General features: G+C 45.7%; 1 protein-coding gene across 1 annotated transcript; it reads left to right on the top strand.

The window, feature by feature from the left end:
• The first annotated feature begins 3974 nt into the window (after positions 1 to 3974).
• Positions 3975 to 10302, top strand: plp2b (proteolipid protein 2b). Its single transcript, XM_080015867.1, has 5 exons — positions 3975 to 4290; positions 8120 to 8275; positions 8387 to 8485; positions 9056 to 9152; positions 9238 to 10302. The coding sequence occupies exons 1-5, from the start codon at positions 4198 to 4200 to the stop codon at positions 9249 to 9251; spliced, it is 459 nt and encodes a 152-aa protein (XP_079871993.1). The 5' UTR covers positions 3975 to 4197; the 3' UTR covers positions 9252 to 10302.
• The last annotated feature ends 981 nt before the right edge of the window (positions 10303 to 11283 follow it).

Raw genomic sequence — 11283 nt, 5'->3', positions numbered from 1 at the left:
CAGGGGAGGCTGATAGCTCAGGAACAGGAACAGACTGAGCCTCGGTTGGGGAGACTGGAATGACAGGCTTTGGAGAAAAGGGAGGCGAGAAGGGTATAACTTCCAGCTGTTAAACGCTAACATCTTGGCAAAATTCCGGGCCGAGGAGGGGTTCTAGACGTCTCTATAACCTGTCCTGTTTGGAGAGACAGAGTTGCAGTTTCCTTTACCAGACTCACCTTCACGTCCATCCCAGTAGTCTAGTCCCCGGAAGCAGACTCTGCTTTCAAGAGGTTAAAGGGGCTGTTCACCTTCGTGCCTGTCCTTACCCAGCCTGACTCTTCTCTTTAATTCATCGTAGAAGTGGATGCATCTGACACCAGAGTAGGAGCGGTCCTTTCTCAGCATTCTGGTCCAGACCAGAAACTTCATCCTTGTGCCGCCGTCGTCTCTCCCCGGCTGAAAAGAATTGGTAACAGGGAGTTGCTGGCGGTGAAATTGGCTCTGGAAGAGTGGAGACATTGGTTGGAATGGACAGAACATACGTTTGTGGTTTGGACTGACCATAAGAATCTAGCCTACTTCCAGTCTGCCAAGGGTCTGAACTCTATGCAGGCCAGTTTGGGCAATGTTCTTCAGTATATTTAATTTCACACTTACTTAGCGTCCTCTCTTGGCAGCTTGTCTCCGGAGAGGAGAGTTCCAGTCTTCATACATCCTCCCTGCTTCTTTTGTTGTGGCAGCAGTTACCTGGGAAATTGAAGCAGTGGTCCGTAAGGCCCAGCAACATCAACCTGACCCAGGTAATGGCCCGCCTAACTGCCTCTTTGTCCCAGATTCCGTCTGTTTCCAGGTCCTGCAGTGGGTCCACACATCCCTGTTTTCCTGCAGGCCTGGGGCCAATCAAACTTTGTCCCTGCTCAAAAAGCATTTTTGGTGGCACACCATGGAGGCCGACACCTGAGATTATGTGTTTGCTGGTTCCGTTTGTACTCGTGGTAAGTCCTCTCACCATCCACCCGCTGGTCTGCTACGCCCCTTACCTTGTTTGCCCCCATCCCAAGGTAGAATAATGGATAGCTTTGGTTTCTCTAAAGCTGTCCATTTCATCGCCCTCCCGAAACTTCCATCTACTTGTGAACCATTTATTTCACTTTCATGGTATACTGGTGGATATAGTCTCCGATAGAGGTCCTCACTATCTCCCTAGTCTGGAAAGCATTCAGCACAGCCTTGGGGGCCACTGTCAGTCTCTCCTCTGGTTTTCACCCCCAGACCAATGGACAGGCGAAAAGGGCCAACCAGGATCTGGAGGCAGCCCCATGTTGTGCCGCCACCTCCAACCCCTCCTCTTGGAGTGCCCACCTAGTTTGGATCCAGTATGCCCAGAATTCCTCTGCCAGCGCCACTACAGGCCTGTCCATCAGCCTCCTTTGTTCCCCTCCCGGGAGAAGGATTTACCTGTTCCATCAGTCCAACACCATCTTCCCCACTGTCGGAAAGTGTGGAAGGAGATACGGACAGCCCTTCTCTGTTCTGGGGCGAACATGTGGCACGGTGGCGCAGTGCATTGCACTGCTGCCTCACAGCAAGAAGGTCCTGGGTTTGATTCCCGCCTGGGGTGCTGTTGGCACCGTGCTCTGGCGGGTTATCTCCCAAATAGGAGCCTTTCTGTGTGGAGTTTGCATGTTCTCCCTGTGCTCACATGGGGTTTCCTCCACCTAACGTCAGTAATGACCCCCCCCAAAAACATGCACTCATCGTCTGACCAGCGATGGACACTCATCACCAGGTCCCTGGGCGTGTCCATGTATGCTGCCCACTGCTCCTGGCTGTGCCCCCGTAGGAAGGACAAGCCAGGATGGGTTAAACGCAGAGGCCTCATTTCGCCGGCCACCATCCAAAGCGTGTGTGTGTGCTGTGTGACGATTAAAGATTCTTCTTCTTAAGAGACTGGCAGATCGTCACTGAGTACCAGCCCCCCACTACACTACAAGTAAGACAGTTTGGCCCTCTCCCAATAACATTCCCCTGAAGGCAGAGTCCAGGAAACTGGCACCACGGTATCTCATTAATCCCACTGTTGTAAAGTTAAAGTTACCTGGTTCCACAAGAATTCATCCCACTTTGTGTGGGTCAGTTTGTCTCTCCTCTTTTTTCCTTTTGTTGTCTCCTGCTTCCCCTCCCCTCCTGTGTGTCCTTTATCTGTGTGTCTGGGGGTGGGCATGGTCCTGGATCCTTCTCTGTCAGCTCACCCACACAGCTGCATCTCATTCACACCAATCAAGTGGCAATACTTAACCACGGGAGCTTCACATCATCCTTGCCACATTGTACAGTCTACAGTACAGTACAGTCAGTCTGTGATTTCCACGCAAGTCAGCTAGTTGTGTCCTGGCGTCGATCGTTAGTCTCCCGAAGGATCATCGCCCCACACCTGCCTACTCTGCCACTGACACTCTTTGCCCGGTTGGACTTTGGTCCAAACCGGTTCAGGAACTGGAACAGGCTTGACCTCGGGAGAGGCGGTCGGCGGCTCAAGAACTAGAGCTGACTAGACCTCGGGAGAGGCGGTCGGCGGCTCAAGAACTAGAGCTGACTAGACCTTGGGAGAGGCGGCTGACGGTTCAGGAACTGGAACGGGCTGGACTTTGGTGAACTAACCCTGTTCGTAATAAACCTGTTAAAACCACATTTGCTTTCGAGTCTGTGTTCTGCATCCTTGGTTCCCAAATTGAAGACAATAATAATAATAATAATATCTTGAATAAATTACTGAAATTAGACAAAGCAATATTGAGGTAAATGGAAGTTCAATAAAAAATAAAATAACTAGATCCTTTTTTGTGCACAGGGTGTAAATTGTGTCTAAATGTGGGCTAATGGAGGTAGCTGATATCACCCTGTTTGTATGGTGAGCAGCAACTGGGCTGTGTCAAGAATACGGTCTGGTGAACCCAAATGCTCACAGACCCACCTGCATCTAGTGGATGTAGGTGCGGGGTGAGCAGGCTGGTGGCTAGCAGGACAGCAGCTAGCATGTGAATACCCCGGTTGGTCCCTGAAGAGGAACTGCCTGAAAGCTACCCAAACCGGGTCCGCTAGGTTCATAGCTGGTCAGATCCTTCTGTCAAGAACACGGTCTGGTGAACCCAAACGCAGGACACAACAAAGGCTCAGAAGTAGGTGCAAGATTTATTGTAGACAAGCTCCCTCCCTCCCACCCTGGTTTCCTGAAAGGTTGTCTACCTTTACGACAGGGAACCGGCAGGGAACCAGTGTCCAGGGAATCAGGGTCCTGGGAATCTGGGTCCAGGGAATCTGGGTCCAGGGAATCAGGGTCCTGGGAAACAGGCAGAGAATCTGGGTCCAGGGAAACAGGCACAGAATCAGGGTCCAGGGAACAGTGGCAGGGATGTGGAACCCGAGACAGACAGAGAGAGCTAGAGATGGACAGATTACAAGCAAGGCAGGATCCTGACAGGCTGACCACAATGGGACGCCATTTGAGTCCATATTGAATAAATATACAGATGAATTAAATAAAGGGGGCCTTTAATAAATGTAAATATGAATATACAAATGGGTAAATATTGTTCAATAAATAAAGAGGAATTAAATGTGGAATTAAGAAATATAAGTCCCCTGAATGAATAAAAATGTTTTTTTTGAAAAAAGTCCTTTTTAAAATAAACTACTTATTTATTGAACTATATTTACTCGTTTATGTATTCATGTTTACATGTATTTATAGGCTCATTAATTTATTACATATGTATATTTATATATATTTTTTTTAAATTTATGTATTCAGTATTGACTCTAATAGGTCCGTAGGCTACCGCTTCTTGTTCTGACTAAGCCAACAAGTGGCTGTCGAGGTTTTTTGTAGGCGCGGACACTGTGCTACCGCCAGAAAGCGCGCACACCCACACACCACTCCCCCACACACTCACATTCTCTCACACACAACACACACACACACACACACACACAGCCGCCTTGAGAAAAGCGAAAGCCAACGCCCTCGGCTCTGACGTTCCTTCTTCCCGGAGCACCGAGGGCATTAGTGACGGAACGGACCGCCTGCCCACCTCCACCCTCCGCTCTGAAACATCTCCAGTCCGTTGCGTTCGTGTTTGTTCACGGTGGACCAGACGAAGGGCCATTTTTTTTGTTTGTTTTGTTTGTTTAGGATAGTAACAGAGGTGAAACAGAATGGCTGACAGCGCCGGAGCCGGCCCCGGCTGCCTGGACAGGCTGAAGGGCTACGTGCGGACCCAGAAGGGAACGATACTAGCGGCAGAAATAGTAAGTTTCAACGTTTTTCCGTTTGTTGTTGTTGTTTTATCTCGAGCGTTGTGTTAAAACAGCCGACATTGCACATTGCCGCTGCACTGGTTGAGTTGCTTCACCCGCCGTTCAGCGTGGACCGTTGAAGGGGGAAAAAACACCCGTTGGTTTTCATAGTAAAACTGGAGATATTTCTGTTGAGTTTTCGCTCCAGGACCCGGATGTTCTGTTAGGTGGGCGCCACTGGTGCCAGACGTGCACCATGTGGCTGCAGGGTCAGAGGTCAGGGGTCCTCACCTGCCACTCTGGCATGCTTTTTAAATTTGCACCAAAGAGCTAACCCCCTCCCCCCTATATCTATATATATATATATATCTATATATATATATATATATATATATATATATATAAAAAATGTTCTCCCTATGTTTCCCTATGTGTTTCTGGTTGCCTCAGCTATCTTCCTGACTCATTAAGGCCACATACTGTATTGGGATGTTAGGTTTGGTTCGCCACCCAATGTGCAATGACCTCTTTATTCCATCTCACTTTAAGATACAAGAGAGAAAAGTGGTTCTGAAAAAGCTTGGCAGAAGACAGATGATCAAAGACATGAGTTTTCCTATATATAGCTGTATAGAGTTTTTTTTTTTATTTCCAAAGATATGTTGTTTTCCATGGATCTACTGTTTTATATTTATATTTTAAAAGAGTGATTTTCTTTTCTCCCAACGAAGAGCTATGCTGGACGGGAATTTACAGTCTTTAACGTTACAGTCTACATTTTTCTGTCCAACATTTGTGTTTTTAATGTACATTTATATGGGCTCCACAGTTAACATGTGTATATTTTGCCAGTCGCCAATAATCCTTAAAGGAGGTTTGTTAACATGAATCTAGCGGTTCAGTTGAGTCAAATAGATATCAGAACACATATAGACAGTTTATTATTTATTGTCAAAAATCTCTGGCCTTGTTTTTTATGCGTGGTCTGGCAAGGATACACCCATCCTGGGGTTTTCACTTTTTTATAACCATGTGCTGTTCTAAACCTGCGACAGCGCAGGTTTCTGCGGTTACAGATATATGGTGATTTTTCTTGGTGGTCATGGGTCCACCACGTTAACATTTTTTTTTTTTCCACAGGCAGCTAAGGGAAATTCCAGGCAATGTGTTAGGTTCCACACCTCAGAAAAAAAAAATAATGCACGGAGGGCTTTAGCATACATCTGTGCCTTGGCGTTGGAGGCTTGTTTCAAACTGGACTACATAATGTGGTGTCCACTCTTTTGCCTGCACCAAGAGGAAACCTGTTGGAAGTGGTCTCTGAACGGAAATGCAATAGCTGATTAAGTGCAGGAAGAGAAACAGGAAGTCACATTGCATCTCATTTTACAGCGTGTTTTTTAAGAGACTCTGGATTTCCCTGACTTCACTGGACTAAGTGGAGGATTGCAAAGTCCGCCCACTCATGCTTTATTATCATATCGAAGTATTAAAGTAATTGACATCATCGCTGACGCAACTCAGGGTCACTGTCTGTCATGTCATATCAGCAGAATTTCCAGGAAGACCCGAGTTTCCACAGAATCTGTATCTTGTTTTTTTCTATGTGTAATCCTGGAAGTTTCTCAAGTTTCTCATTTGTAAAGTAGCACAAACTGCTACAACTTGCTTTAAGGCAATTAAAGCAAGTTTCAGCAATTTGTGCTACTTTACAAATCCTATGTGAAAGTTTCCTTCTTATATAACAAACGTAGGCATGACCAGTCTTGAACTCATTTCAGGCTATACAGAACGGCTCACGCCATCTTCCAGACACATACACACCCAAGTAGCGCGAAGCGGGTTATGTAATACAGCAGACTTAATCCAGTTGTGAACTTTTCCTTTTCCATAAGGTTTTGAGAATTCCAAACATAGATTTGATCACACGACTTGTCTTTTTTTTTTTTTTTTTAAACCAGCTTCTCCTTTTTTTTTTTTTTGCACTTTCTCTCCTGTATTTTAAAGCGACATGGAATAAGGTGGTCATGCACGTCGGGTTGTGAACCAAACTTATATACGCAATGTTCTGAATACATTACGTGGTGTGCGGCTCAATATGAGTCAGAAAGACGGCCGAAGCTACTTCAAAATGAATGGCATTTCCCTGGTAACGGCTTGTTGATTTGTGTTTCTCCGTGCCAGGGGGCCGTCCCTTGGCTCTCGTATTGCTTTTGCCTATAATTAGCGAGCCATTCACTATTTTCTCCTCAACGCTTTAAAAGAGGGAAGCTTGTTATATTGATCTGGACATGTCTTTGCTGAGTGTCACACACAAACTAGCACTGTCTCATAACACCAAGGTGTCAACATCTCCGTGTGTGTGTGTGTGTGTGTGTGTGTGTGTGTGTGTGTGTGTGTGTGTGTGTGTGTGTGTGTGTGTGTGTGTGTGTGTGTGTGTGTGTGTGTGTGTGTGTGTGTGTGTGTGTGTGTGTGTGTGTGTGTGTGTGTTTCTCCGCGTGACGGCCTCTTCTGTAGCCGCTGCCCTCAGAGCGGCCGCTTCACTTCCAGATAAGGCCTCTTTGTGTCGGGGGGCCGAGGCCGCCCCGCTCCTCCACAGAGGCAGGCCTGTGTCAGGCTCAGGAACACACGAAGCACTGATGGGTCCGGCGCATAAGCGCACGCGTGTAAAAGCGCTTGGTGGTATGGAGAAAGGGAAAGAGCAGCAACAGATGTCGGGCTGGTGTGGAGTCTCTTACATCAGGCGTGCTGGATATAGACCGCAGCCTGTGCAACATGTCAGACGTTGCCTTATTAGAACTGTCTGTAAGAGTGGAAGGTGCCAAGCCAGCGTGACTGCGATTGTTCTAAGATAGACATACAAATATGATTCAAATTAGTTAGATGTAGTGTTGTGCTTTGGACTTGCTTATATAAGTGCGTTATTACACTAGATTGAGTCACATAACCAACCACCACACCTACACCACACGCTCACACCAATTATTGCAACCAACGAGTATGTATTCGCGTATTTTGTGTAGATGTGTTTTGTGTGGGAAGAGTGAAGGGTGAGTGGTTGAGATGCTGGATGATGGATGGATACGTAGAATGACTTCAGCTGCCCACACAGGTTGACAGTGGCAACAATGGAAGGAGTGAGATCAGCCCGATGCCGGCCATGAGCTGTAACTTGGATTTCTACAAGTTGGCAGGAATTCAGTGGAATGGGCTCGGCGAGAATGCCCTCTCACCCCCCCCCCCTCTCCTTCATGGAAAAAATGTGTTAATAATAGGAAAAAACACACACACACTCACTGTAAATCCTATATGGAACCAACATGTGACAGGCAGATGGCATGGTTTATGGGGGAGAATACTTTCTTTCTCTGCTTTGATATGTTGAGAAAATTACACTTTCCTACTTAAGTTGTGCTATTTCTCAATGTTTTGTATATTTTTACCTTCCAATGGTCCAAGATTGCGCTGAATGAGATCTTCTCCCGGCTAGAGGAAAACAAAAAATATATATATATTGTTCTGCTCAGGGTCCATAATGAGGTGTCCACTGGTTAATTAAATGTCTTACATATCCAGATGTCCAAATAAGGCCGAGCTTTCAAATGGAACTTAAAAAAAATGCAAACGCCGATAACTTCTGCAGCTAATCTGCGTCACATTTGAATCAGGGCATTCACCCTGACGCACAAGGTTATACAGTATGTAGAGCAATGGATTTAAGTTTGGATATGGAGGTAAGGATTCCATTTTCCTATTTTGCGTCATAAAGCAGTAACGCACGGCACGTCACATTCAGACACACATTCAGAAAACTCGACGGTTCTCTTCATGTCTCCCCCAGATCATTAGCTTCATCATCCTCATCTGCTACGCCGCGTCGTCCGATGGCAGCTTCAGCGCAGTGGCCGTCTGCAAGATGGTCCTCGCCATGTTGTTCTTCGGGATCTTCATGATGGAGATAGACAAGCAGTTCCAGATGATCAACTGGGTCTGGAGCGTGAGTATTGACTGCACCGCCCTGCACCAATGTACACACTGTGCCGCGCCGCCACACTGCTTTAAAGTATACCTTTAACCTCCGTTCACGTTCCCCTGTTCTGCGACGCAGGATCTGTTCCGTGCTGGTGTTGGCACTCTGCTCTACATCATCACGTCTCTGATCTGCGTGTTCAAAGGAGCCGGGGACGGGGCACGCATGGCAGGCGGGGTCAGTTAGTGGGTTCCACATGAGCACACACTCCATCAGGTTTACACGACAGTGTCGGAGCGCTTACGAACTGCTTACTATCAATTTCTCATGCGAGCGTGTTGTGAAAATAGAATTACGTTCCAAGACACACCCAAGCAGAGTGAGAAACGGCTTCCTGTAGTTGGGTGATGTGATGAGGGCTGTGACGATCATGACACTTGAGATTTTAAATAATAATATAAATAAGGCCATCAACAATTTATTAATCTTTTATTGTTAATTGTTATGCCACTATCATATTCCATACATTTTATTTGTTACAACATTCCTCACATTGGCTCAAAATTCCTCAGGAATGTTGGATGGAAAGACATGATTTTAGAAACAATTTTACAAAATGATCCTAGTCATTTAAAATAGTTGCCATCAGCCAGTTACGTAATAATTGTGACAGACACTTCCCCATTATATGGCACTTCCTCCGTGTAAGCCTGTTGTTTAAAAATCTGACTATTTGCACTAAAGTCTTATTACAGTAGCAGGCGACTGTCATTGGAGTGTTTTTAACTCTGGTAACGTCTTCCCCAGGTCTTGGGTTTGTTTGCCGGCATCCTGTTTGCCTACGACACGTACACCATCTTCCTGCAGATTAAGGGCACCAGGCAGCACACGGCAGCTTCCACCGGTGGGGAATCCAGAAAATCTCCTTAACACTTGTGGGCCGTTATATGTAATAACGGAATTTTGTCCGCGTCTTTTCCGACTTCCAGATGACACGGCTTAACCAGTCCAAGATACTACTGACCCGGTGGAGTACGCAGCCTCAGAACAACGATTGAAGCTCGCGCCGGGAGTCATCGGAGACGGGCAGGGAGCGGAGCAGCTGGGAGGACGGACGTTAGACATAACAGATCACGGACTGACCAGTGCGAGCAATGTGGAAGGGAGCGGCCGGTGCCCGCGTGGTCGAATTGTAATAGTTGACACGGCGTGAAGGATCGCCCTCTGAAGCCGCCGCCTGATTAGTGCGTGCGTGCGGTCCGTTAAAAGGGAACGTTGTACATTATTGACACTGTAAAGCTTTCGTCCGCAGCACACGGCCTTTCGTGACGTCTTAGTGTCTACTGTTGTAAGAGCGATGACTGGGTTAACTCATCCTGTCCAAATTTATAGAATACCTTATCTGTATTTTTTTTTAAGGTTAAAGGAACAATTTAGACACCAAGGCATGCTTAAGGAATTACTTGACACTATTTTTACTTTTCATATATTTCGGTGTACTCGTTCAGCGGGTTTTACATTAAGATTCCGGCGTCCTTAACCTTTCCTTTTGTCAACCATTTCAACATCCGTGCTTTGTGTGATAAAGTGCCTATATGTCCAGTCCAAACCGTTGTTCTAGTAGCCCATGATCTGACTAACATCATACTTTTGTTTATCTTTGGGTACTTATTAAACAGTTTAAATGTTTAGAAATTAATCATAACACATCTGCTCAATCTTGCTTTTGGTAAACAATTTGAATTTGTATCACTGCCGTGAGCTTCAATGATTCTTACTCAGGTCTTGTGAGTGTTGTGTGTTTGTAACAAGTTTTCAAGGAGGCAAAATATAATAAAATTGATAATTATATTGACATTTCAAGTTCAAAAGAAAAGTCTTTGTGGCTTTAGAACATTTTGATGAAGATAATGAAGAAAAAGCAATATTTGGGGAATTGCAGTTGGCAATTTTGAATGTTCATATTGTCATTGCTATATTCTCTGTGCATTTTCCTTTTTGCCTAAATCGTGCATGTGTCTAAATAAAATGTGGCCTTACTGTTTTACATCGAATGTGCTTTGATGCCGTCTACATTTTCAAAGTGACCTGGGAAATAAAAGCCATTGTTTCTACAAAGACCAAATTACACCAATATGTATTTGTGTATCAGTAAAACCGCGTCAAACTGTGAATTGATTAAAAAAAAAAAAACAGCAAAAAATTTCCGCTTTAGTTTTATGACACTTTGCCTTCTCTTGAGCTTAGCGATCAAGTTACCCACCCCGCCAAGTAGCAGACACATGAATGAACAGTTGGTGGAGCCAGTTGTCTTCCACCGGGTTCATTTTACAAAGGACGTCCACTTAAAGCGGCAATAGACCACTTTTTTTTGCTTTTACTCATCATTGTGTAAGTAAACGTTATTTGCGCGGCGTAATGGCCGTAGAATAAAGACACCATCTTTCAGACTGCTGCCCTATAGGCCTTGATATCACCATGCAATCGGGACCGCCACTGGGTACCAACTCCCCGGAAAAAGTGAAGGATTGATTTACGGCACAAAGTGTTGTAGAGTTTTTGGTTTTTTCCCCCCCAGTGACACCCCTCGCATATACAGTGTATATATAGACAGACAGGTGGACACAGACAGACCTACATAGAAACAGACAAAAGCAACAGCACCTCCGACCAACCTCCTTGGACACTGCAGCAAGAACTTACACTGACGAGCTCATTGGCAGTTGCGGCGTTTTCCCTGCTCCAAAAGCATCTGTGAATAAGGTCGTACGGGTTCAGAACTACACACAACGGCCACCGAACGGACGCATCAGAACAAGTGACAACGCCTCCTGTGGGGAGGGGAAAAAAACCAACAACAGCAACCTGCTTTGATGGTCCAGTACAGTGTCGTGGTGAAGCGGCGTGAACTTCATCCTCCGGTGTTTTTCACACTCTGGCTTGTGACACTAGCGGCCCAACTGGTGTCGTGGGAAGGCTGTAATGGCTGTGATGCAGTTTTTATTTATTATTATTATTATTATTATTATAATTAT

Source organism: Zeus faber (genome assembly GCF_960531495.2).
Source record: "Zeus faber genome assembly, chromosome: 15".
Lineage (NCBI taxonomy): Eukaryota > Metazoa > Chordata > Actinopteri > Zeiformes > Zeidae > Zeus > Zeus faber.
Note: the sequence above shows the minus strand (reverse complement) of the source record. Positions and strands in the feature narration are given on the sequence as shown.

What these genes read in the sequence shown, in the direction of transcription:
- plp2b (XM_080015867.1), top strand. Translation starts at nt 4,198, where the DNA reads ATGGCTGACAGCGCCGGAGCCGGCCCCGGCTGCCTGGACAGGCTGAAG. An exon ending in CGATACTAGCGGCAGAAATA is followed by an intron (nt 4,291 to 8,119) that starts GTAAGTTTCAAC and finishes TGTCTCCCCCAG; the next exon opens with ATCATTAGCTTCATCATCCT. An exon ending in TGATCAACTGGGTCTGGAGC is followed by an intron (nt 8,276 to 8,386) that starts GTGAGTATTGAC and finishes TCTGCGACGCAG; the next exon opens with GATCTGTTCCGTGCTGGTGT.